The sequence below is a fragment of the Haemorhous mexicanus genome, chromosome 17 (genome assembly GCF_027477595.1).
Source record: "Haemorhous mexicanus isolate bHaeMex1 chromosome 17, bHaeMex1.pri, whole genome shotgun sequence".
Taxonomy (NCBI): Eukaryota; Metazoa; Chordata; class Aves; order Passeriformes; family Fringillidae; genus Haemorhous; species Haemorhous mexicanus.
Genome location: NC_082357.1, coordinates 2,273,991 through 2,301,837, shown reverse-complemented (window position 1 = coordinate 2,301,837; position 27,847 = coordinate 2,273,991). Strand labels below are relative to the sequence as shown.

The window sequence follows — 27,847 nt, the reverse complement described above, 5'->3', positions numbered from 1 at the left end:
GCTCTGACACATGATGTCAGTTTTAACCCCAGAACTCTGTACTTTTATCTTGGAGTTTAAAGGAGCAGTTTTCTGGGTGGGTTTGTTTGCAGGAGAGATCAAAGTTTTCTGTTTGGATTCTGACGGTCCTGTGAGGAGAGAAGACATACATGTGGCATCCCAAGGAACAGTGAGAGGGGCAGGGATGGGCTGCAGATTCCATTTCCCTGTGTGATGTCTCTCAGAGTCCCAGTCCTGCTGCAATTCCTGCAGCCAAGCTCTCCCTGCACAGGCTGTGCCGCGAGCCTTGGCGGCACCGCCTCTGCTCCTCAAGCCTTACAGCCCATCCCAGCCAGCTCCTGGGATGCTGTCAAACTAAATGTCCCTGAGCCAGGCACCGCTGCAGCTCTCCCTGCCCTCTGCAGGCTTTGTCACACTTTCTTTACCTGATGGAGACGACAAGGGACAGCACTTCCAGCAGGATGGCGATGACGAACACGGCGACGGCGGCGGGCGGCGGCGGGGACGCCACCATGCCGTGCTTCAGGAAACACGTGATGGAGAGGATGAGGAAGACTGTGGTGGACAGGAACACGTCCAGGAGAGAGCTGAAGGTAGCACTGGCAAATGTCTTCACTGGAGCATTCCTTATAACCTGTGTGGAGCACAGGGATTGAGGGAAGGGATGGAAAGGAATAAATGTTGTTTTGTTGAATTCAACCGGATGATGAACAGCAGCTCCTAACAAATAAAGGAATGAAGAAATTTTGGCCACTTCATTAACCCAGCATAAGCAGTGGTTGGAAACAAGAAGCAGAAGAGGTGGTTTGATGGTGTCACAGCTCTCTGAGCAGACCACGTTGAGAAGAAGTATTGGTGGCACAGCCCCCAGGCCTGGGGTGACTTTTACACACTATTATGATATAGAAATAAAACAACACGAAAACTGACTATTCTGTGCAAAGAAACATAAATATAACAAGTAGAAGATAAATTATGGGATATTTTCTTCTATTATTTTAATTTAAAATAACCACTGATTTTACTATAGCCTTTTTAACCTTAAAAAAACCCTCCTCACACCACTCCACAGACACAACTCCTGTGGCAGAATTCACATTTCCCTTTCAGACCAGATTAAAAGCTGTGTAATCCAAATTGATCAGAGCCCAGGACATCCAGTCCTGCTCTTCCATAAGCCCTCACCCCACATTCCCATCCCATCCTGGCCTGGCCCAGTGCTTGTGCAGCTGTGCTTTGTGCCACCACGGCCAGTCCTGCTGAAAAGCAGATCATGAGCTCCACATGCTGGCTTATGAAGGTGAGCCCAGTCCCAGGAGTGTTTGTACCTGCCCAAGTTTAGAAAGCAAGCTCCAAAGAAAACCAGAAATTATGTTATCAATGTCACCATGAAGGTGCCCAGCTGGAGCACTCTGGTTTAATTTGGAAGTTTCTTTTGTTCCTCAGAGCACTTCCTGTCCTCAGCAATACTGGGAAACAAAGCTGTTCCTCATTTGTACCTCTCTGCAAGCTAACAAATCCAGCCAGCATCACTTCAGTGCCAAAATGACCTTTTAACATGAAGGGGTGGCAGAATCCTGTTCATCCACACGAAGTCCCATCAATTGAATTAAGGGAAGCAGCACTGTGTCCCCAAGGGACAGCCTTAAAGATGCTCTAACAGTGCTAAGCAGTGCCTTCATTTCCAAATGAGAACAGATTGAGGCTCTTGGGAAGCAGAGCTGATTCCAGAGAGGGATCACAACCTGAGCCTGCAGCTGGCACTGTAGATTCAGAGGTGAATTCAGGGGTGCTGCAAGTCACTTTTAGCAGCATTGACTGTCAGGCCATGAGAGAACCTGGACTGTTGTCAAATCTTTTCACTCTCCAAAAGAAAATTTCATTGTTGTTTTGAGCCAGAACTCTGCTAACATTAAAACTTTAACAGGTTTTTGCCCCAGTGTTGCAGAGTTACTATTAGAGAGTGAAAATTACCACTTTCAAGGAGGTTTATGTAATAATTTTCAAATTATTAGCTTGCCACTAACAAAATGCACAGGCCACATTTCTGCTCTTTCTAGGAATTTCCTACGTATCTACATTAATACATCCAACTGTACATGCTTTACTGTCTCTGCTTTGCTTCTCTTTCCAATCTTTCCACTGGAAACTACCTGATTTACTATTTTCTTTACAGTTTGCAAATTCTGCAGGCTGCATCCCACAGGAAGTTTCTCCCTGTTGTTGCTACAGGAACTTTATGCAGAGAGACACCACTAAATTACAGTGCTGCAGGATGAGCATGGAGCTCCTGACCAAAGTGAAGAGACTGAACTGCAACACAACTGGGCTTTCCTTTGCTAAAATCCAGTAAATTAAGTGAGGGGTCACCTGGAAGTATTGGAAAACAAGCAAATACTGCTAAGGAGAATGTGACAACAATGCCCAGAACTGAAAGCAACAAACAGCAGAAGCAGAAATCCTGCTGCCCTCAGATGCAGGACACTCTGGGAAGAAAAGAAACCCACCCCTAATTTATCCTGATGCAGTTGTGCAGCTCATGCTGCTGGAAGGGAAGGGCCCACTCCCCTTCCTGCTGCCGGACGCTTATCTCTTATCTCGTGCTGCCTCGGGCACTTGCCAACCCCTCCAGAGCTGCTGCTGCTTCCACCCAGCACAAAACAGCCCCAGATGGAAAGAGAAAGAGCCCCAAACAGAAAAACAAACCATGAATATTTCATGCTAGGCCAGTAAATGAACTGCTCACAGCGGGGAAGGCTGAGAAGCACCAGAGGCATTAGAGGGAGCAGGGAGGAGGAGAAGCAAGGAGGGCAGAGCAATTGCCTTTTCCTGGCAGCAATTTTTCAGCTACTGGTGGAAATGCAGCCTCAGTTCTAACTGACACCTAGTGTCACTTTAGGTAAACTTAAACTATCTTGCCAGTTCCTATCAGTCAGGCAGGAAAATCCAGTGCTGTGGAAAGCCTGTGATATTATTAGCCCCAAGGGAATTAAAGAGTTTTTAGACTCAGTGCAGCATCCTGAAGAAAACACCAAGTTCCTTACAATTTACTGCTCCTTACAATTCCAGTGTTTTGAGCTGCACACTTATGGAACTAGGACATTTGAATTCAGCACAGGTTTGGATTCCACAGGGATAACCATGAAACTGTGACTAAACAAGAATCAAATTCCAAGTTACCATTCTCAAAGCTAGAATATTTGATGAGAAGACAAGCAGCAATTGGTCCTTTAGCATCCCAGCATGGTTCTCTGGCCACCCTAAAGACTTGGAACATTACCCTGAACATGAAGAAAATCAGTGTACCTCACATTTCCAGCCCAAACACTGGACTAGACTCAGGGCAAAAGATGCTCCAAGGGCTGGAACTCCTCTGCTCTGATGTCAGGCTTGGAATGCTGGGGGTGTTCAGCCTGGAGAAGAGAAGGCTCCAGGGACAGAGTTCTTCCAGTGCCTAAAGGGGCTCCAGGAGAGCTGGAGAGGGACTTTGGATGATGGCCTGGGGTAACAGGACAAGGGAGAATGGCTTCCCACTGCCAGAGGGCAGGGCTGGATGGGATATTGGGAAGGAATTGCTTCCTGGCACAGGGTTCCCAGAGCAGCTGGGGCTGCCCCTGGATTCCTGGCAGTGCCCAAGGCCAGGCTGGGCAGGGCTTGGAGCACCTGGGACAGTGGGAGGTGCCCCTACCCAAGGCAGAGGGTTGGAATGGGATGAGCTTTATGGTCCTTTCCAACCCAAACCATTCCACAGTTCTACAATAAACTGAAAGGAGACTCTTTTCAGAGGCAGCACTATCAAGCAGCAAATCACATTTGACATTTCATGACCCTTCTCATGAAACAACTGCAACAAAATGTGTTAAAAACCCAAGGACAGACAGTGGCTTAGACAGATTACAGACAGAAACCAATGGCAGTAGAAACACACCTCCTCCTGGTAGCTCGTCCTGTAGGCCATCTCCAAATCCTGATCCAAGAAGTTGAGGCTCAGCTTGTTAATAGGTGGTTTAAAGAAGTAATCTTTCATGAGGCTGAAGAGAGAAGACAAAATCAACATCAGTTTGTTCAGCTGTACCTCCTTCAGGCTCCCCCAGACTGTGGCTGCTGTTTCTAGGGATGCTGGCACTTGGCTTTGAAGTTCCTGTGGTTTTTCTTCTTTTTTGATCACCCAAGTATCTTCTTACCCACATCACTTGCCCAGTGAAAGGAAATATTCCACAAAAAAGCAAACTTTTATACTTCCAGGAAAAGTCTAACAAGTCCTTCCAGAAATTTAGCAGATCCAACTGATGAGTACAGATAATTGTAACATAAGCCAGCAAATAGTAAAGGTTAATTGCTGCTGCAGACACACAGCCTCTGGAGACACGTGGCTGTGGGATATTTGTGTCTGGGGTGGAATTCTATGGCTCAAAGCAAGCCAAGGATGACAAAGGTGACAAATTGTTATGGGGGGAAAAAAAACCCATTGCCCATTTTAGAAAACAGCAGCTTCTTGTTATTTCAGACACTAAAATAACTCAGTAACTCATCTGGGAATATTCCCTTAATGATCCAGGCTGCAGAGAAGAGATGGAGAGCTGAGATTTACTTCTGCAACGGGAGATTTGGAATGACCAGCACCATCAACAAAGGCAGTGACAACTAATGACATCAGGGCTAAGGAACCCAGAGGCAGCATCTACCAGAAGGTGTTTTTGCCCTCCTCCACCTTCATTTTTTCTACAGAAGGTGAAAAAATCCCACAACAACATAAAAGAGGCTTCAATCACTGGAAGTTGGGTTTATTCCCCATCCTCTGGAAGAAAACTAAGAAGCTGTCTGAGTTTTGCATCAGCAGTATGAGGTTTATGAATGAAGTTTCCTGATGGCACTTGATGCCAGTCTTTTGTCCCCTGAGGAGGTGCCAGGGAGCTGAAGGGACTTGAGAGCACTGAGTGCTCCATGCCCAGGGTCACAGAGCAAGGTCACAGCTGCTTGTGGCACTTGTGGCTGGGCCAGCCCGTCCCCCCTGCTCTGTGCAGCTTCCAAAGACACTCCTCCCTGCCTGTGAACCTCCTCTCATTTTCAACCAGCTGATTCCATGTGTTATTTACAGGGAATTGTTTCTAAAATCTCTCTGAACCTAAGGCTCCTTCCCAGTGCTATTCCCACCCTGGGAGCTGCAGCACCACAGCCACAGGCAGAGTGGGCAATTCCCAAGCTGGTGCCTCTGAGCAAAAACCAGAGATGCTCATGAGGTCAAATTCCAAGCAGATGAAGAAGCTGAAAGAAAGATCCTACAGAGCTTGTCTGTGCCTGAATTCTTTTTTTAAGGGGGTTTGGTTTTGGGGTTATTTTCTGTTTATTTTTATGGAACTCTTGCCTAAGAGGTTTCTTGGAAGCTCCCAGCACAAGATGGCATGTGGGAAGCATTTTTTTAAATTGAGATGCAAGATCAACCAAACACACATTCCTAGACTGATGCTAGAGAAGACAAAGGAGTCTAAGCATGAATATGGCCAATACTTGGTAACCTTTGAACATTCTGGCCTTGGCCAATACATTAAAAATATCAGGATACTCTCACTTGAGTCACCCCTCTTTCTTTCATTCTTGTCTTCATTCCTCACCTTTCTTAAACATTTCTAAGAGCATCTTGTAATAAAAAATTTGAAAGCTTTTGGGTTGTTTTTTTTTAAGTACTGTTGAATCCCCTTTCTTCCTGCAGGAGGTGGTGATGGTGCTGCTGTGCTGGTGAGGGGTGTAGGAGGATCAGTCCAGCTCCACAGTGCAGCACAAAACAGAAGGTGGAACACGATGGAGCCAGGGTGAAGGCAGCAGTCCTGAGGCCTTCTCAGCTCCCTGTCAGCTCATTCTGTCTCCAAAAGGAAGATCCCACTTGATGAAACAGTCAAGTACAGAATCTGTTTCCCAGGAGGCCTCTGCCTCCCAGCACAGGGTGTTCCCCAGATCAAGCAAGACTGGGAAGTGGGAAATGAAAGAAACCAACAAATTTTAAAATAAAAAAAAAGTATTTCAACAAGAAACTGCCCCAAGGAGGGGATGAAGGTCTGCACAGAACCCAGTTCTGGGGAGCTTCAGACATTCCTGAGATTCTGCTCAGGAAGTCCGAAGAGATCATTGTGAGTACTGCCCTGATCAGCATACCAGTACTTGCTTCTTGTACTTCAGAAGGTTTATAACCTAAGGAATACCTAATTTTTGTTGGAAACAAAAATCCTCAAAGCAAGAATCCTTTGAGGATATCGCCAGTGAAATTAAATTCAAACATTCTAACTCTTACACTACAGTTTTCTTTTAAAGAGCACAATAATCTGCAGGTTACAATGAACAAAGAACAGGATTTTTATAGAAGTAAAGCCAGACTCCAAGCTGAAAGTATTCACTGTTTGTCAAATATAGAGAATCAAGTTGTAAGAACTGGTAACTTTCATAAAAGGACTCTTTTGTAATGTACTAATACAAACATGCCACACTAATACTGTCTTTATTAATATTATTGTTAAAGAACATTGGAATTGTGCCGAGGTATCAGCTCCAAGGTGAAATCTTGGCATACAAAAACCTCTCAGGCACACAGCTGAGCTCAATATCCCCAGGGCCCAGCATTTCCTCCCAGCTAGCCCCAGGCAGCTTCCTGATGCAGTCCACAGGCTCCTGAACCCCCCAGGACATGTTTAACCCTTCCCAGCTCTGCAGGAAGCCTGTGGGATTAATGGATGCACTTTATCACCATATCTGGGTTAAGTATTTTCTCTTCCCAGGAATTTAAATCTAAGTGCCCTGCAGTGGAAATCACTGCTCAGTGCTCAGGGAAGATCACTTGGCTTTGCAACAGCATCAAACCAACACAGCAGAACTCAGTGAAAACAGGAATTCCTGTAAAATGACCACAAGGAAGTTTGGTCCCCTCCTTGAGACACCTCAAATTCTCATTCAAAAATCCTCATAGATACTGGATTCATTAAGACCAACATTATGTTTTACAGAAGGGGACCAAGAACATTTTTAAAATGGCTTATTCCATATAATTTCTCATTGAGAAATGTTGAAAAAATCAGTGTAAACTGGTAGGCTTGAAGCATTTTGCATAGATCTAATTAATCAGAAGATTATTTTTGGAAAGTTATGTTTACATGAACTGAACTCAGCAGAGAAGTTTCCCTGGCAACAAGAAATGGCCCACTTAATATGGTAATGATGATATTTAATTGGGACCAAAAAAAGCCAGGCTTTGACTGATCTCAAATCATGGTACTTCTTCTTCCAAATCAGAAAAAAATACCCATTTTGGGAGTGGAGGAGGAAAGCACCAGAACACAAGAACTTGAGTGAGGTATCTTCAGCAGACCAGCTGCATAAATTAAGCTACCTCTATAACTTACAGTTTGCAGAGTGCTGGTTACATTTTAAAAAATATTCCTATTTGTTCTGGCTGATTTCTGCCAACATCTGGACAATCCCAATCCACCTATTTTCTAATATTTGGAAATATCAGCTAAACCTCCATTCTCAGCCACTAATGACAGACCACACACTGAGAAAAACAGTAACAAACCTACATTTTGACTCGAGTGGCAACAGGAGAAAGGTAAACTGACAAAATCTAGGTAAGAGACTGGAGAGGGCAAAGGTGAGGATATCCCCGTTCCAAACAGCTGAGTCCACAGGAGAACACAGTTTCAAGGATATTAGATAAAATACCCTCAGTCTGAGTGGAAGCAATGAAATAAAAATAAAAATAGCCACAAATAATAAGAAACTCCAGCTATCTGTTTAACTGCTCCAGTCGAGTCACAGCCATAATGGAGATATGGTTGTGTGTTGATAAAAATCCCACACTTCTGAATTTTGAAGAATATTTCTTCTGCCCAAAATAAGCTTTTTTGTTTGAAACAGAGAGAGAAACTCATTTTACAATATCTAAGTAGATAGTAAGTCCATGAGAATTCACTTCTATTAATTCTGCTTCCAAGCCCAGTAGGATTTCATTAGTAACGTGTTAGCAAACATTCTTCTTTTACTATAAAAATTGTGAGGTTTGTGGTTCAGATTTCAAGTTACACCTTAAACTGCAGAGGAAGGTACACACTACATGTGTTAAGAGGACTTAGGATTATAAAATGGAGTTCAACTTCATGACAAGTGTTTAAAGAGCTATTTCCCCTTCAAAGACTCAGCTGAAGGAGGACTGACAGGAGGACTGTTCACCCTGGAAGCAATGAAAAACTGGTTTTACTTACTTTAAACAGAAAGTTTCTGACATCAAGTTTCTACTGTAGTTTAAGCAGAATAAAGACTAAAATCAGGAAACTTAAAATACTATATATGTTGACAACAATTACTGAAATCAGACAAAAAGCACACCAATGCTAAAGATATGGGATCCCAGTACTGCTTTCTCACCTTTACAGGGTTTTCCACTGCACAGCTCCATCCTCCTTACCTGTCTTCTTTGATCACATCCACAAAGTGGGCATCTGTCTTTTCCCTGATGTTTTTGAACCTCAGGGGGAGCAGAGCTGACTGGTCCAGGCTCACCCCGCCCCAGCGCCCCTTCTCCTGCAGCATCTCATACAGAGAGGTTTGGCTGTTGCTGAGCTTCTCCTCCTGGGGAGGACTCAGAAGTCCATTCTGGGTCTTTGGGCTGTGTCCTCCTGGAGCCTGGACAGCAGAGAGCAAAACACACCCAGGGAATGTCAGCAGAGCAGACAGGAGAGGTGCAAGGAACAAAAACTGAGAGGAGCTCTTCCCTCAGCACCCTGAGCTCTGCCCTGGGCACAGAGCCCAGGCTGGCCCTGCCCTGAGCCCAGCCCCATTTCCTGTGCCTGCATCTCCCACACCTCCCCTGTGCCCCCTCAGGGGCCACCTTTGTGCCTTCTATGAACCACCTCTACACGGAGCAGAAAACAAAGCCCATTTTCACACACTCAGTGACAACCAACCACAAGCCCAAATTTCATTCACTCATTTATGGTTAAGACTCTTCTAGAAAGCTTCTTAAATACACATTAAATTGTGCTGACTCTCCCTGGGTCATGAGACAGCTCACTCTGCCAGCCCTTGCTGATCCTTCCCCTGACCACTACAGGCCAGCTGCTTTCCCAGAGGTTCCCCCTCTGCCCCACCTGTGGGATCAGCCCTTTTGTACATCTCATTCTACAACAAAAACTCCTGCAAATAAACTACATTTCCTTCTCTTAGACATAATTATTTTTCTGGTTTTCTTTTGCCTTTGTATTAACTTTGACAACAGCTTGCAACATGGTTTAGGTACACATTATCACCAATTCTGCTGTCACTGGAGAGCACAAATTATTTTTAAACAAAAATAATTCTATTTTTGTGGAACCTGAAGTTCCCTCTTTTACATTTTGTTTGACCTAGACCAATATGTACTGAAGCAATTCCAAAAGAATTAGACAGCTAAGTATGGTTAGAATGAAAATGAACTGCTGTTAGTCAGGATCATTTTCAAATGCAAACATAGAGCAAACTTGGCATATTTGAGTGTTCATCTCCCCCCCTCCATATCTTATCACTTATCATGTAGCATTTATCCTCATCCTGAAGCCCACTCATGACAGAAGTTTCTCCATTCCTGCTTGTACAGAAGTGACAAGCTCCTCCAGAAGACTATTCTTGGATGCCACCACAGTGACCATAAATAAATACCATAAATATCATCACCACCCCAACCACGTGCTGAAATATGCTACCGACATTGTAAAATCAACTTAGTTAAAGTTAAAAAATATCTTCTTTCTGGCTGCTCGTGCAAAATCAATTCCATTTCCTTTGTGATCTGTCCTGTGAAGCAAAGGAGGCACATGAACACAAGACAGGTGAAGGGAAAGGTTCAGACACAGCCAAGGAAGAGACAAGACTGAGGGGGCAGCAGGAGAACCCTGTACAGGGATGAGTCAGGAAGCCCTTGGGCTTGGCTCCTGTCACAGCCAAGACCTCTAGAGCTAAAGGCATAACAAGGTGTGTTGGAATGGTTCCCTGGAGCTCCAGGAAAAGCAGGAGGGAGGTGGGTTGTGCTTTCCCTTCCTCCTCCCTCCCGGGGGGATGGGGATCCCCACCCTGCGGGCTGCCCCAGCCCGGGTGAGCCCCAGAGCCACGTGCTGGGAGCCAGGAGACGAAAGGAGTCCCAGTCTGGTCCCTTCTAGCCCTCACAGCAGTTGTTCTGGCAGCTTGTAGGTGTTCCCAGCACAGGGCCAGCAGCTGAGGAAGGACTAGGAAATGGGGTGGTTTCCTTGGTGTGCTGCCAGTGCTTTGCTGCAGACCATAATCACCAGAAGGGAAAGGGGATTGCAGCCACAGACCCCAGCAGGGGACAGACAGACACTCCTGGAAGGCAGAGGCACAAGAATTTCTCACATAAAATGTCACCAGGCTCTTTTCTAAGAGAAGACACTGAGCAGCTCCTGAGCAAATCCTCCTACACCCCTGCCAGGTTATCCAGCCTGCCCAGAGGGAGCAGGGCTATGGAGCATCCTGCAGAGCCAGGGCAAACTCCTCTGGTTCTGGGGGGAGGAGGACTAGCAAAGGGAAACCAAATCAACTGACCAACCAGCTCTATGTGAAGAGCCTTCATTGGTTGGTGGGTTGGTTTTTCTTAACTTATGCTAAAGATTGTATTTGCTTAGAGCATCTCCCAGAACAACCTGAGGCCTAAAGAAAAACTGAAAGTCACAGTTACCATCTTTTTTTTTCCCCTGTGAAACAATCTTTCTCTGCTTCCTCACCACTCCAGCCACTTGTTACTCGAAAAGCAGAAACCAAGAACTCATCGTTTTTGCCATGATCAGCTCAAATAAAAGATTTGGACTCCTAGGCACTGTCTGCTTTCCCTGCTGTTCCTCAAGATCATCTGAAAAATGCAGTGAAAATTTCTCTTTTTCAAAGAAGGTCAGCATGGACTTTCTCTTTAGCTCCTTGGCAAAGGCTCAAATCCCCAAGAAAATTCTTCCCTTCAGTCAGCTCAAGGTTTCTCTGTGCTCTGTTAATCTTAACAGGCAGGGATTAGAGTATGAAACTGTTTGTGTAGGAGAAAATCCCTATTTATTAAATGTTGTTAGCTCCAATGTTACTGGGACTTCTGAAGGCAACAGGCTGCAGGGTTTCCCTGAGAACTTGGAAGCTTGTGTGGAGTTTCCTCTCATCAAGAGACAAGGAAGCTCCAGAGGCTGCTGGGAGCCTTGCAAGTCCAAGGATATGATTAAACATCATGAACATTCCCTAAAGACAGGGGACTTGAGGGCAGCATGGGCTGTGGGAAGGGAACAGAGATGGGCAAAGGGAGCTTACGTCTCTTCTTCCCAAGAGAGCTGAGGCTGCAAGGAAGTCTTGGGAACCAAATGCCACAGCAACTTTGTGCATGTGTGGCTGTTCTCTGAGCTTTCAGTTGAACAGGCATCCCAGGCTTACTGACAGCCATGACACAGCTCCCATTTTTGGCTGAGCAAAAACCGAACCAAACCCAAGAAGGATGTGAGATCTGGGCTCCACTGGAATTCCTCCAGTGCAATCACAGACCTCTTCCTCAACTCTGCATCCAAATCTCCTCCAAGGAAGGTCTGCTGACTTGCTGACTCATCCACATGAAGCCAATGCAGGTACAGTAGGAAGCAATTTAAACCAGGCAGTTGGCACCTAAGGACAATCAATCCCTCTTCAGTCGGTTCTTGGAGATCCCTGCATGTGGGCAGAGGCCACCTGGGGAAGAAGCATCTCCTGCCTACCATCTTGGCAGCCCAGGCAGATCTCCCACATGTTCTCTGTCTTAGAGATCTCCAGCTGGTTTGAGACAAGTCCCTGCTGACAACCTCCCTCAGGGCTCAAGGGATCAGGATTTTATTCTTTTCTTAGGCTGTTTCCTGGAACTCTGGCACAGAACTGCTGTGTAACACACCCCTACAGCCCAGTAAGGCAGGCCCTGCTTCTGAGCTTACAGTTTCAGCATGAGACAACATGTCAAGTACAGAGAGGGACAAACACAGATTAATGCAGTGGCTCAGCACTGGCAACAATGCTGGCAAGTTTTTCAATCAGCTTTACTGGTGAGAAGAGCTGTAAGACACACATGAAGAACAAGCTCACCGTCTCAGAGCATGTCTATGAAGTGATTCTCCCCAGGGAGGGAAAACATTATACTTATTTGAATATATAACAACCAGGAAATGAGCACTGGTCCTCAGTCTGCATTTAGCTTCATGTTCAGGGAGGAGTGAGAGGGAATAGGCAGAGCAGAGAGGCTGCAAAGGCCACAAACAGGATGACAAACAGGCAGTGTCCGGCATGGCACAGGAATTAGGTGGCTTCAGTGAGAGTATCAAAGCGGCAGGCAAGGAAACAAGCATGGCAGCAGCACAAGGAATACACAAGAGGCTGTTTCTGTGGGTCAGGAAAGGATGCAAAGTGACTTAAAGCTGTGAATTTCACGTGTGAACAGGAATGACCTCGTCTTAGAGCAGTGATGCAGAAGATGCTGGCGAGACACAGAACTTGTGGTGAGGTGACCCAGCCTGCTGGTGTGAGGATGGAGAGTGTGGGACTGCTCCTTGGGCCTCCCTCTTTGGGTACCATCAGCATAGTTTAAAGAATCCAAATTTTAGGTCCTTCTCAGGATCAAGCTGAGCCCACAAAATTACTAAAAGTTTGAAAGTTGGGGCAGGGAGACTCAGCTAAATTTTTGAACACAAATAAAAAATCAAAATCAGAATCAGTTCTGCTGCTGAAGAGCTTAGATAAAGGAGTAGTGGTGAAAAAATAAGAAAGCTGGGGGAAGCAGAAAAATAAGGGGAAAAGGGAAGTGAGAAATACTTCAATTACCTTCGTACTGTTTTTATGCTCATCCTGACAACCATTTTGGATAGCTCCTTCATCTATGCTGACATCGCAGTGGGGAGCAAGGGTGGTACTACATGAAGGGCAAGGCTGAAATGAGACAAAAGAATTTTAGCCAGGAATGTTCTGGTGTCCTTGTAGTATGATGCAATTCGTAATTCAGTCCACTTGTATACTTGCAGCACGGTTCAAAGATAAACAAAGCTACAGAATGGGAGGCAGGGAGCAAAATTTGACTGGAACAGAATGCACCATTTCAAAAATAAATCACAGATTTGCTGTTTGCTGAAGCTAAACCTAATCCAGGAAAGCTTCACTAGTGTAAGATCACAGATACACTGTAATCACTGTGCACAGGCAAAGGACTTCCCCACGAGGAATAAAACACTCTTTAGTAGGAGAAGTGCAATTTCCCTGGGTGAAACCTGCCTGTGAAGGGATCTGAATGCTATTAGGAGAGAAGACAGCACAAAATGCAGCAAAATCCAGAAAAAACATGAAACACCATGATGCATTATGAACAATCCAGGGAAATGGAAAGCAACAAATCTGAAATGAATAAAGACAAATGCTTTTCCATACAGAGCCCTAAGACAGGGGAGCTCAGGCTATTGTACACTGTTGGAGCCAAACACCCAGCAAATGTCACAGGGAACAAGGAAAGCAAAACTATCAGGATTTGTACCAGTTTCAGGTTGTGCATTTTGCAAGAAACTTTAAATGCTGCATTGGAGCTTTTAAAACAAGCTAATTCCTTCAAGTAAAAATGCAATCTTCTTTAGGGGAATTAAGTCTGGAATTGTATCTTCCAAGTTCTTCACTTTCTTCTCCAGTGCAGGCAGTGTTGAGGCACAATCCTGCTCAGAGGGTCCCTGAGCAGCTCCTGGCATCTCCTTTGCTCTGGAGATGTTCAGGGTGAGCAGGCTCACCAAAGTCTGCTACTAAACACCACAGCAAGTTTTCCAGCAAGAACCTGAGCCTTTTGTCACAAACTCAACATCCATTTTTTGTCACAAACTCAACATCCATTCTGTCTGTTTGTTCTGGACATGTTCAAGCCTCTCTAGTCCAAACCCACAACTTCTGCCTCCAGGTTCACTCCTCATTTCAGAGACCAGCATGTTAAGTCTTTTCAGAACTAACTTTTCACCTAATGCTCCTTTTCCACCTTTGATGTCCCACCTGAAAACACCCAGCTTGTTTACTTTTCAGATGTTTCTCCCAGCCCACTCTCCCTGTGACATCTAGCCATTCATCAATGCCTCTCAAGGGCTTTCATGTAGGGCCTGGAGCCTCCTCAGCAGCCAGCAGATCGTCCTGTCCTCAGGGACACAATCCAGGCTGGGCACTGAAATTACTCTGAGTTTCCTAACCTACCATCAGATAAACAATTTACATCCAGTTCTGAACCTGTGCAGTCTGAACAAACACCAACACAGCTAAAGAAAATATGGAGTTGGTTCTCAAATGGTTTTGTTTTAAAATAATCTCTGACTATCACAAATGTCTTGGCCACTTGATGGAAGGCATTTAGATGGCCTAAAAAAAAATTGCCAGTGGGCTACCAAGCCTTACTAACTAACCCTCTAGGAGTTAGACTTAGATTTATCCATGCCAAAAGTCAGGTAATGGTGACAAAAAACAAATGCCTCTAACAAAAAAAGAAGAAAGCACTCCCTGTTTGATCCTGCTAATAAATTAGCAAGACCACCTCCAACACTCAGCTCCCAGGGTGAAGCCAGAAGACAAAGGGCTTGGAAAAGCAGCCTGACCTTTGGGAAGAGGCAGAAGTTCCTCTGACTTTCCCCATGTGTTCAAGTCAACATCATTAACTTCCTTCTCTATCGCAGGCATTCATAGGCTCCGTGTGCTGTGACCTCAGTGCCATGAATAAAACATTAATGCACTTCCAGCAAACACTAAGACAAGCAAAGGACTTTCTGTTTTCATACCAAGCAATCATTAAAACATTTTTACAACAGCTTATGATTCCCTGTCAAGTGGAGCATGTCATAAAAGATGATAGGGAAAATAAACTGATACCAAAACCACTTAAGCAGGGTAGAGTGTTTTCATTCAAAAACCCACCTGCTATTATAGATTTACTCAGAGTCCTTATCCTCTGTGTTCGCCATTTCAGTAATGTAAACACATCTTATTGACATTCAAACTGCAACAAGGTTTGCAGTTCAATGAACTACAGATACACCAGAGGAGGAAATACAGTTCCTTTCATGGATCAATTACTGTTGCACTCTCCCTCCTGACTTTCCTTTACAGATCTTGTCCTCTAGAACATCCCTTCAAGCCCAAAATGTGAAAGTCATCCTTTGCATCCAATATAGCCTCTTATTCCCTTTAAAATAAAAATATTTCAACTCGCCTGTAATTTTGCCTCTCCTACTTAAGTCTCTTTTGCAGAGCTGGAGTCATCTCCTCCTACACTGACACCATTTACAGCTTTGTATTTAAAACAGTCGGCATGTAAGTCATGATTCTTTTGCAAATTATTATCTCCAGACCCTACCAGCAAGCTGCAGGCTTTAAAAAAAACCCTCACGAAAAAGCCAAAAGCTGTAAAAAAGAAACCCACTCCTTTTCAAAAATTGTGCATGATCTCTGATCCAAGTGCAGTCATACCTTGTGGGGGTTTTTAACATACATATATATTTAAAGCAAAAGAGAGGAAATTTAGATTCGATACAATGAAGAAATTTTTTACAATGGGAGTGGTGAAACACTGGCACAGGTTTGCCCAGTGAGGTGGTGGCTGCCCCTGGATTCCTGGAAGTGTCCAAGGCCAGGCTGGATGGGGCTTGGAGCAACCTGGGATAGTGGAAGGTGCCCCTTCCACGGCATGGAAAAGCAGATAGGCTTTAAGGTCCTTCCAACCCAAACCATCCCACGATTCTGTGCTTCTCCCCAGCAGAGAGAAGGCTGGTGCACATTACCCTCAAGAGCATGCTGTGGAGTCAGGAATCCCTGGACCTGGCTGTGCTGGGAGAGGCAGGGATGCTCCACACTGCTGTGCTGCCACTAGAGCCACAGAACAGGTTGTTAAGGCAGTGCTCACACAGTCACAGGGAAACCTGGGCTCATCCAGAATTCCCTGCAGCATCAGAGCCCTGGGGCAAGGCAGGCTCAGGAATCACAGCTGTGAGGCCACTTAGGAAATCCCTGGCCAGAGCTGCAGTGCTGAGGGTGGTGAGTAAAACCAGGCACCTCCAGACACAAACTCTGCAGTAGCTGGAGCACAACAGGGCAGCCAAGGCAGCTGAATCTGGGCTGGCACTTGTCTGAGATGCTCTTCTGAGCAGCTTCTTTTAGTTTCTCCTTCTCTCACTCACAGCCACACCGGTACTTTTGCACTCTACAGACTTTGACTCAGCGATGAAACATCTCAAGGGCCAGGAGTTGGACTGCAATGATCCTTGTGAATCCCTTCCACTCAGGATATTCTAAATAGCAATTAACACCCAGCAATAGTCCCAGAGCAGAAAAATCAGGCACAAAGTGTAGTGGGGCAGCACCATGTTCCACACCACATCCCAGCTGCTCAGGAAGAGTGGTGCAGCTGTACCTCCCCTTGTGCAAGGCAAATCACCCCACATTTCAGAAAACACAGAGCTGATCCTTAACCACAGACTTCATTTTGCACCCAGATCATTTTAACAAGTACCACCCCAAGTTTGTACATAACAATGTTACCCAGCCCCAGCTGCAGGTGGGTCAGTCCCATCCTCCACTGCAGTTTCAGTCCCCAGTCACAGCCTCCTCTGCTGTCTGACATTCCCAAGGCATCCTCACTGTCTCTCAGAACAGCAGCCACAGCTTCACTGCTTGGCTTCATCCCTCCTCTCTCCCTTCTGCTCCACACTGGCAGCTCAGCAATCCTGCTCCACTTGGCACACTCTTCTTCCTTCACTGCTTGAAATGAAGGAGTTTCTGTCACTGCCACACCTGGACCTCTGCATGACCACAGCCTGGGTAGCACTCACAGTTTATCTGTACAGCTCCCCCCAGCTCTAAGATGTATTTTCCTGTCTTATTTGCCATTGCCTTCACTGAAAGGCAAGAAGGAGCTGGAAAGCTGGTGCCAGGAGGATGCCAAATATATTCTTTCTTACACAGGAAAAGGAATAGCAACACATCACCAGTAACTTGGATCGTGTCAAACCACACTCAGTGCACATTCTGGGGAGGGATAAAGATGGCTACAGCTGCCTTCTGTGGTTAAAGAGCCTGGCCTGCTCTCTAAGGAGCTCACTCCACTTTGGACCATCTCTTTGGGTCACGCCTCCAGCCGATCTCACCTGTAATCCAGGGCTTTTCCTTCAAATCTTAAAACTGGGAGCAGAGGCAGGGTAAAGGTGCCCTACTCATGCTCTCCTAATCCAGAAAAAAATGAGAAGCAGTAAAAATGAAGTAGCATGAAAATTACCCTCACATCAACTCTGTCAGCTGAGTCTCAAACCTGGGTTGAAGAGATCCAGTCAGGACTGGCCACACTGAAATGTAAGGAGAGGACCTGCAGATGGCCACCCCTGCCTCTGACATTTGTGCCCACCTTAGGCAGCCCAGGAGAAGGAATTCTCAGCACAAACGAAAAGAGAGAATAGACATCTGTTGTTTGGGAAATCTGTTCTGAGATGGAAGATGGAGAGTAACAGCAAAGCTCTGAAGCAATACACATTGTTTCACAGATTTCCTTGTCAAGAGATCTTGTGAGAGGTGTGAACATAACAAAGTGTCATCATTCCTCCAAGCTGAATCCATACAAATCATTGCCCTCAGCTCCAGATATAGGTTTCTAGAGCAAGCAGATAAACCAGTCTCCCAACCCACCAGAGCATTTTCTTCCATCACAAAAAACAATTCAATTATCTTTTGCAGGGATGTCTGTGGAATACTCATGGAAAGGTTCACAGGTACATGACCTTCATGACAGAGGAACTGCAGAAGCAGCAAAGGCAGAAAATCCCAGAAGCTACAGTAGCTGCACAAATCATATTCTTTCCCCCCCATAAAATCCAGTCCATTGAAAAAGCATCACTGACCTCTCAGTCCCGAAATACAAATAGAAATATTTATTTGAAACCACCTTTGAGAAGTGCTCAGCTTATTTCAGGGCTTGTTTGCCAAGTGGGGAGCGAGCCATTTGACTTGGTAAATTTTTCCTCCCTCAGACTCTGTTCTGTCACTCTATGTACACACATCCATACATATGTAAATATGTAAAGCAGTGCATAAACAAGCCCATAAGGTTTCCCCAGCCCTGCTCTGAGATCTGTGCTGCTGGGCTTTGAGAGGACAGCTCACCTTGGGCTTTTCCACCTGTTTGCTTGTCTTGGTCAGGTCGCTGGAGCTGTCGGCTGCCGACGTTCCCGGCGTCCTGGCTCCGTCTGCAGACTCCAAGCCAGGAAGCAAAGCTTGAGAACAGCTGCACTGGGGCTCCTTCACCTTCTGACCTGAGATCAGATAGGTCTTTAAACCTACAGGAAATAGAAATGACCAGTCAGAACTACAGAAAGGCAGAGAGAACACTCCTTTGGGCTACCAAAGCACTGCCAAGACTCAGGAACACAGCGCACAAAAAAGGCAGTGGCTGGGAAAAGCAACCAGGGATTCAAATATGATCTGTGCAAAGTGGTGGCACAAAGGGTTCCCCAAATCTGCTGTTCCAGACAGAAGAGGTGACTCCGACACACAGCAACGTGTTCTCTCTTTATTCCATTTTCACTCATGTACTTCTGAAAAACACAGCTAAGACCTTATGTGTTTGGTTCTAAGTCGTAATTTGAGCTTTCACTTTAACTCTTTAATTCTGGAAAGGATCTGCAGCCTGGTTTTCACTGATATCTGTATTAATATTCTACTTCTGAAAAAGCAGCATGTACTCCTTCACTTGCCAGAGAGATGTCGTGAACATTACTTAGTGCTGGTAGCACATTGAGAAAGGAAATGGCATTTAAGTGCTAGAAATTCTGATGGGTTTTCATAGTCAGTGCAGACTTCACATTTTTAAAGAACAAAATCAATCTCCCTCTCTCGCACGTACACCCACACACGCCCTCTGCAACTGGTGTATGAATTGAAGCATAATTGGAAAGCAGATCCAATATTAAAGGCCAGGCTGGTAAATAGCAGGTTGTATCAAGCTGAGCTGTATCAAAAACCTGTTAAAAAAATGAAAGATCGGAATTTCATTTAACATAGCACATCTTTGACATCCTTGAACTTTGTGCCGTGGTGTTCTGGGCTATTTCTAGACACAAAGCCTGAGAAGGAGCTCTTAATCACAGCCTTCTGAATTCACAGGAGATCATTTCATTGCCACTGGATGGGCAATGTCCTGCTCAGCATGGAGGGGCACCAACGTCCCCCAAAAGGAGTGGAGGGCACCAGTGTGCCCGAGGGCAAAGTGCTCCTTTCTCTGTGGTGCCAGAGGCCACATTCCCAGGGGATGCTGCCCCAAACCCTCCCTGCCCCAGGCTCCTGGGATGGCTGCTGGGTCCCATCTGGGTCAGCTCTGCACCCCCTCCCTAACCTTGAGGCTTGGCTCCCAGTGCAGCCAGACAGGGCTGTCACAGCCATCGACCCATTCAATCGGCTCCATCCACAGGGTGAGCACTGGAAATAAATGTGTCAAGCTGCAGCCTGAGGAAGAGGGCAGGTTCCTGCTCCCTGTGATAAGGTCACTCTCTCATAACCTCCTTCACAGACAGAAAATCATATTCCATAAACCTCCCTTTAGGACTGTAATACACAACACAGACTGTACGTGGCCAAAACCTTTCCAATAAAAATAACTCAGGCACACTGAGAGCAACTTCACAGTTTCTCTCTTTATTCCACTCGTAGCTTCAGCTCCTGAACATGACAAGCAGCACAGGAAGCCACATCCCTACCCACCATGTCTCCCTCAGGCTCCAAAGCTGCTGGGAAAGCTCTGCTGCTCTCACCCAGAGCTCCAAAGCCAGGCACACTTGCTGGCATCTCGAGATGTTACACCATAGCCAATCTTTATATTTATATCATTTATAGCAGTGCTCAGATTTTATTTGGCAGTGCTGCTTAATAAAATCTGACTGCTGCTGGCTTCCAGATGTCGAGCTCTCTCCTTCAGACTTCTGCTGATGGGGGCTGTTGTTTGAGGAATTCACCACAATCAGCTCACAATTATATGTTTACTGTGGTAAAGGCTGGAGCATTAACTGACTACTCCTATTTTTAAAAGCTACCTTAAAGCAACAGGAGCAATTTCCCTACTCCTATTATTCCTCCAATTTTTTTTCCTACACAAACATCTTTTCTTTGTTTATTGTACTTTTGAAAAGGCACTTTTTATCTCTGACTGTGCCGTGCAGGAAAATTATTTTGTCAATCTTGTTGCATGCAGTAAAATTATCTCCAGTTTGAGCTCCACACCAAAGAAAAGGAGGAAAAGGAGGAAAGGCTACAGCACACCAGATACTGTAACTGGATTTGGGAAAGCAGAATCCAGTCTTGCCCCAGCCTGAAACATCAGCTCCTTGACCCCACTCCCCACCTTGTCCTCTCCATCCCCACCAGCCCACAGCACATCAAAGCAGCCACCCTGTCCTCCAGGCTTTAAAGGTGGCTAAAATGCTTGGCTGTTGGCACCAAGGACTCTAAAAATCTCTTTATTTCCTCCTCATGCTCCCCAGCCCCACCACACCCCTGCACAAGAAGTGCTACTCAAAAGGGGTAATTTGAATTGAGACAGAAAGAGAAAAACCAATATCCTGCATGTGCTTTGTATAGAGCCAACAGGAGAGCTAGGAGGAGAAAAAGGTTATTTTTGCAAAGTTTTGGAAAAGGAGAGGTGTAAAAACCTTTCATCTTTACAAAACTTTGCTAACGTGGCCTAGCTAATACTTGTTTGTTATTAAATCCTTATGATGGGAAAACTCCATTTGCTTCAGTGTTCCTTGGAACTCTGTGACACTTCACAAAGCACCTCCCAGGCTGAGTCTGAAATATTTTGGTAGAAAAAAGGGACATTAGTTGAGTAGAACTGTCCTGGTGTAACTAAAATGCATCATTTGAGAACAGTGTTCTTCCTCCTTTGACATTTCCAGGGAATCAGTACAACCAACACTGTCATTTTCCACACAAGCAGTGCAGGGAGTGAAAAACATCCACACCAGCACGTTTAAATCAATAAAGTAACATGACAATAAGGAATGAATAAATAAAGGAGCTGCTATTTTATGTGAAAATGCAATTTTTGGTCTGTGTTGCTGCGCAACGAAGTAACTCAAGACATGGCAATGCAGAAAATGATATGAGGTGCCTGGAGTGCTATTTATAAAGGCCAAGATCAATCTTGTACTCACTTCCTTCCCCGAAATTTATCCAAAATAAATGCTGAAGCACAACCTCAAAGTGCCTGATAGCAAATCTGTCCTCTGGCAAGCTTTAACCTGCAATTCTGCTTTTTCCAGAGGTGGTTCTTGGAAGCAAAGACAGGGAACAGGCTACAACAGCCCCAATAAACCAACTTAACACGGTAATATTTTCTGCTCTGGGAAAAAAACGAGCTCTCTCGTGTTTCTCTGAGGAACACAAACCATTCCTTTCACTGCTCTTCAAGGTCTGAGATCCTGTAAGCATTATAAAGAATAACAGCTCCTGCACACTGAGCCAAAACACTCATTGCTTGAAGTCATCTACTTTGAATATTGACATGGCAGTGTTTGCAAAGTGTATTTTTGACAAAATAATAACAGATGAGATCTTCATAGAACGACTGTGGCTTTCTTATTCCTACTACTGTGGAATTTTAGAAGCATTAGTGAGTCTCTCTACTTGGCTCCTTCCTTCAGATTGCCTTTCTTTGATCCCTGGCATTTCTCTGAGCTTATAAAAACAGAAAACCCACCCCAACCACTAAAAACCACTCCTAATAACAACAAAAAAATCATATGCATGTGCTCACACACAAATTCTTTTCCGTCTGCACAAAAATAAACAGGAGTTATAATAAATAAGGCTGTGTATAAACATCACAGGCTTCCCCCAGGTTGTGGTGGCATGAGAAAAGCCAATGGCTGTGAGCAGAGGGGATTCAGGAGCCCAGGGAGAGGCTGCAGCTCCCTCCTGCCATGAGCAGAGGGGATTCAGGAGCACAGGGAGAGGCTGCAGCTCCCTCCTGCCATGAGCAGAGGGGATTCAGGAGCACAGGGAGAGGCTGCAGCTCCCTCCTGCCATGAGCAGAGGGGATTCAAGAGCACAGGGAGAGGCTGCAGCTCCCTCCTGCCACGAGCAGAGGGGATTCAGGAGCACAGGGAGAGGCTGCAGCTCCCTCCTGGACAAGAGCAGAGGGGATTCAGGAGCCCAGGGAGAGGCTGCAGCTCCCTCCTGCCATGAGCAGAGGGGATTCAGGAGCCCAGGGAGAGGCTGCAGCTCCCTCCTGGACAAGAGCAGAGGGGATTCAGGAGCCCAGGGAGAGGCTGCAGCTCCCTCCTGCCATGAGCAGAGGGGATTCAGGAGCACAGGGAGAGGCTGCAGCTCCCTCCTGCCATGAGCAGAGGGGATTCAGGAGCCCAGGGAGAGGCTGCAGCTCCCTCCTGCCATGAGCAGAGGGCATTCAGGAGCCCAGGGAGAGGCTGCAGCTCCCTCCTGCCACGAGCAGAGGGGATTCAGGAGCACAGGGAGAGGCTGCAGCTCCCTCCTGCCATGAGCAGAGGGGATTCAGGAGCACAGGGAGAGGCTGCAGCTCCCTCCTGCCATGAGCAGAGGGGATTCAAGAGCACAGGGAGAGGCTGCAGCTCCCTCCTGCCATGAGCAGAGGGGATTCAGGAGCACAGGCAGAGGCTGCAGCTCCCTCCTGCCATGAGCAGAGGGCATTCAGGAGCCCAGGGAGAGGCTGCAGCTCCCTTCTGCCATGAGCAGAGGGGATTCAGGAGCACAGGGAGAGGCTGCAGCTCCCTCCTGCCATCCCCAGGGACACCCAGAGCAGCCCTGGAGTGAATCCCCATCCCCAGCAGTGCCTGGAGAGGAAAAGCACCCCAGGTAATTTGTGGGAAGTTACTTGCCAGAAGGAACAGGGAAAGGGAGAAGAATGATATTCTCATTCTTCAAGTCCTTAATTCAGTCATTTATTCCTTCCTTTCAGCTCATTTATCCTCACTACTTCAGGTCAGAAGTTGTTATCCAATCTAATCTGATTTTTACACTAGGAGAGGACATCCCTCCATGCATCTGTTTAGGACAGGGTGTCTTTTCCTACAGGAAATGAGGGATTAACACAAATGCTGATAAGAAATTCTTGGATAAAATATTCAAGTTTCAATTTTTGATGCTTCACCTGTTTGGAACTGAAACTTTTTACCCCTCTGCTGATAGCACACAGGAAAATTTCTTTCTCTAGCAACGATTTTTACACTTCTCATGTCTCTGTGTAAGGAAATTCAAATTCTTTTGAAACCCTTCTCAGCACTGATTTGAAGAGACACTACAAAACAATGGCAACATTTCAGTCACAGCCTTACAGATTCATTTAATCAAAATATCCTTGTTCCTCCCTCCAAGGATCACTTCACCTTTTCAGCTGCAGTAGGGCAGTTTAACAGGTGAGCACCCTTTTCTGATTAAATGCTTGCCAGTCCACAGCCCTCTGTGCTGGAGACAGCAATGTTCCTTATATTGAGTTAATAAAATCCAAACTGTATTGATTACAAGCCCTTTGACCAAATAGCTTCATATTAACGCTGCTCTTTCATTGTTTAACTTTCCAACATTTCCCTTGCATCTCCATGCTTTAACCATTTTATCATATCTCAGGTCTGAGCTCCTTTCTGAACTGATGGATAACTCATTTCTGGGTTGTGCTTCTCTGCAATCCATCAGCTTTTTGCTCTCTCTTTTTACAAAGACAATAAAGTGTTTTCTCCATGCCTTTTAAAGACATCTTTGCTCTTGACCCAGAGCCTGGGAGTGAAAACACTGATATTCAGGCACTGCCACTCTAGGGAAAGGAAACACAGACCAATGGTGAGGTTTCCTCACACAATAAAAAGTGCTGCTACACAATTTCATTAGACTGACTTGCTCTGTAAAATAAATGATTAACTGTGATTTCTGGAATGTAACATGACTGGCAAATAATAACTAAAAAAATCCCATCAATGTATTTACTTCTAATTGCTGGGTTTTTTGGGCATCTCACTTTTCTGTGCTAGTTGGTTTGGTTTTTTCCCTTATCAAAGCTCAAATAATTTTTCAGGCACTAACCTAATGTCCATGCAAGAAATCATACAGCACAAACCAGCAGTCCAGGAGCTATAGTACCCTCTGGGTCCAAGCTGCTGCTGAACCTAAAGACGATTTCCAGTAGGAAATATTCTCTCTTATTCTTAAAGTTCAACAGTTGCCAAATCTGTATTTATGGGGACTGTCTCCTCACTTTATCAGAGCCAGGGAGTTCACACAAACTCCTTCCTTCCTCCCTGCACAACACTCTCATCTACTGAACTGGGACCTGGGATTTTACACCACAACAAAAAGCTGTTGTTTTGTCACTACCCAAGGTTTAGTTTGAGAATCAGGGAAAATTTTTCAGAGAAAGGGTTGTCAGACATTGGAAGGGGCTACCCAGGGAGGTGGTGCAGTCACCAGCCCCAGGGATTTCAAGGGATGACTGGAATGGCACTCAGGGTCTGCCTGCCACGGGGACTGCTCACAGACAGCCCCTGCTGACCTCGGAGGGTTACTCCATCATCCTAAGTGATTGTGTGATTCTGTCAATCCCTCCTCTCTCATCCTTCCTGCAGGCCCAGGGGCAGCCCCAGAGCCCATCCTGCTCCCTCCCACCTGGGCTGATGCTCAGAGCCAGCAGTGGCCAGGGCTGCAGGGCCAGCAGGAGCCCTTGTCCTGCCCTGCCCTTCCTCTTGTCCTCCTCATGCTCACAGCAACCTGGGCCCTGCCACCAAAGCCAGTAGATTCCTTCCCACATGTTGGATTAAGTTCTTTTTTGACTTAGAGATGGGGTAACTGAGAGGGGTTTAAAAAATTTTTATTCTATTTTTAGTCTCATGAGAGGGATGAGACAATACAGATGTTATCATGCATGCCATTACAATTAGAAGCTAACTATTTCTTAATTACTATGTATATCTAGAGAATTATTATTTATTTTTATATATTTATTATATATGTAATGTATTTATTATATATGTATTATATATGTAATTATTGTACATTTTATAGTTCTATTTCTCTAAAGAATTTTGGTTTTTTCATAAGGCTATTTTTTGAAACTTTTTTCTAGTTCTATTTCTCTTTCAACAATGTCTCTTATTCTATAGCTTTCCTCAAAGTTATCTCAAAGTTTACATACAAATGCATACTATGTGAGCCTTCTGTCAAGATTTAAAAATTTTCTACAAATCTATTTCCCACACACACACAATTAATGAAGAGTTTTATGTTAATTCTCCTAACCCCATAAAATGCTTACCTATTTCTACTCCTCCTGCCCAACTGGGGACAAGATCAAATACACCCTAAAGACCCCACATCATCATATCCATTCTGGAAAAACAGTCAGGGAAGCACCAGTAAAGGTAAACACAATGCATCTGACTGCTCTGATGAAGGCTGTGCAGAATGACATGAAAAAACAAATTCATGAGGTTTTTTTTTCTATTTTAAAGCCCTAAAAATAGCCCTAAGAGATTTCCAGCTTTTTATCTGCAGATATTTCAGTGACAAAGCTGGAAGCCAGAATCACACCACTGTCTTTTATACAGCAGGCTTTGTGTCACTCACACTGCAGGACTGTACAAAAGGACATTGGATGACTCCATAAAAAATTGAATTTATTTCCCCCAACCTGCAAAGCAATGAAGTCCCACCCTCTAACCCACAGAAACCACTTCCAGCTCAGTGCAAATGAAAGCATGTAACCCAAACCACTCAGATTCCAAACCAGCCTACCTGGAAAAGCACTTTGAATGTATGGAACAACATTTCCTGTGGCTAAAATGAGAAAGAGAATTTCTGAGCCAACTTGCTATCTTAGGTCGCTGGAAAGCAGAAACAATGATAATAAGAAACAGAACGTTACAGACTGGAAATTCAAAAGAAACTCAAAAAAGCCAAAGCCCCAAACCTATCCCCATAATCTCCAAGGAAGAGCTGCAAAGAGCCAGAGAAACCAGAGGCATCTTCTGTATTATGGTAAACTGCTGCTTTCCTTATGCCTCCTTTGTTTAGCAAAATACTCATTTTTGATCTTTTGATCCTCTAACAGACAACAGTGGGTTTGGAAAATGCTGATCAACAACACATGTGTAATTTTGGTATTCAACATCTGCCAGTTTTAAGTGGGGAACTCTGGACCCAAACCCACAATTTACATTTATAGCTAAGCTGCAGAAAGGAAGTTGCAGGCTGGTAATCCATCCTTGTTCAGTGTCTTTTATCTTCTTCTCACCTGGGTGAGATAAAATAACCAAGCCAAAGGAAAAACACAGCAGAAAAAGGCCTGGGCAAACCCAGCACAGGCATGCAGCAGCTCAAACACACTGGTCCAGCTGCCACTGATGGCTCGGGAATATATATATATACATACACACCTTTTTTTTTTTAACTCTCCTGGCAGATGAAAGAGGCTGATTCCTAAATGGGCTTTATGACTGCCCTGATTTACCTTCAGCTCAACCAACTCTGCTGGTGCCCAAGTGCCTCTGACCTCAGCCTGAGAGTGAACAGCAGATGAGCCCATTCTCTGCAGTGACTCTGGGTTTTTAACTCATTTTTTCACCTCAGTACAGCTCACAGCTTGTCACCTTAATAGCAGAGAAAAGCAGGTTTAAGGAAAGATAAGCCTGGGATTTTGCAGTCTTGCCAGGGGCAAGGGAAAGCTTGAAGTCCAGCAAATTTACTAACATGCTGCAGAGAAGAGATTCTGTCCTAAGGGTCCCTCACAAAACCCTGGAGATATATCACGTTCCTACATTTAAAGCTAAAAAGAGGCCCTAATTCCAGCTCTAGGATGTTGGGGATTAACTGGTAAAAATACTGTCTGGCTTTTACTGACACTGCTCAGCCATCCTGTAAACTCTCCTGCAGCCTGGGTCATGAAAACAAATTCCATGATGCAATCCCACGCCTGAAAAGGCATCTGCTATTATTTTATTGACATTATTTTTCACATTTATTGACAATCCCTTTGCCCTCTGTGTTAATTTTAACACCTGGAAAGGAATAAGCATGCTAAAAGAACCAGAAATGTTTGAACAATGCTGGTGGCCAAGGCACGAGTCACCCAAGCACACGAGGGCATGGCACTTGCAGGGGGTCCAAACACTTCACAAATTATTATATTCCTCCCACAGAATACCTTTTCTGGAAACAGAAATAAGAATGAATTAGAAACTGAATCTAATAAAGATACAGCCCGTTCAGAATTCAGCATTTCACTGCTGGACTGGGAATGAGGTGCCAGAGCAGAGGTGAAAGAGCAGAAGAAGGAGCAGCAGGGATGGAGCCCAAGAGCCTCAGCCCCAGTGCAGCTCCCTGCTGCACCCACTGCAAGCTGGGAGCTGAGGGATGGAGAGCTCCATCCTGTGGGAGTGGCTGCAGAGAGGTAAAGCAGGTGTAAATACACTTTAGACACACACAATGCCTGTTTTGGCAGCTCAGGACTCTGTGCTTCAAGGAAAATTATAAGGTTACAACACTGTAAAGTCTTTTGAAGACATTACAGAGAGTCTTTTTCTTCCAGTTTCTTGTCCAGGATGCAAATGTGGGTTTGGAGTTTTTTCTGCTCCCTCATCATTGACAGGAAGGTAGCTCAGAGCTCAAAACCAGACAGCCAAGGCCATAACCAACCCCAACAGCTCCACAGTGGCAAACCCAGGGCACAGATCAGCCCTGGAGCTCTTCTGTAACACAAATCCATTACACACATCCCTGTCCCTACCTGAAATTCCGGCTGCAAGGCAGCAGCATGGGAGGCAGC

The 27,847-nt window shown here is 45.3% G+C and overlaps 1 protein-coding gene across 2 annotated transcripts in view; it reads right to left on the bottom strand.

Annotated features, from left to right (window-relative positions):
* ADCY9 (adenylate cyclase 9) overlaps window positions 1-27,847 on the bottom strand; it is an 83,557-nt gene that overhangs the window by 19,473 nt on the left and 36,237 nt on the right. The window contains exons 2-6 of one of the 2 annotated variants that reach the window (XM_059862175.1): window positions 18,175-18,347; window positions 12,841-12,945; window positions 8,450-8,667; window positions 3,929-4,031; window positions 426-634 (exon numbers count right to left, since the gene is read on the bottom strand). In XM_059862175.1, the coding sequence (XP_059718158.1) occupies window positions 426-634; window positions 3,929-4,031; window positions 8,450-8,667; window positions 12,841-12,945; window positions 18,175-18,347 (808 nt within the window). The remainder of the gene's footprint in view (window positions 1-425; window positions 635-3,928; window positions 4,032-8,449; window positions 8,668-12,840; window positions 12,946-18,174; window positions 18,348-27,847) is intronic. The other variant, XM_059862176.1, reaches the window with a different exon arrangement.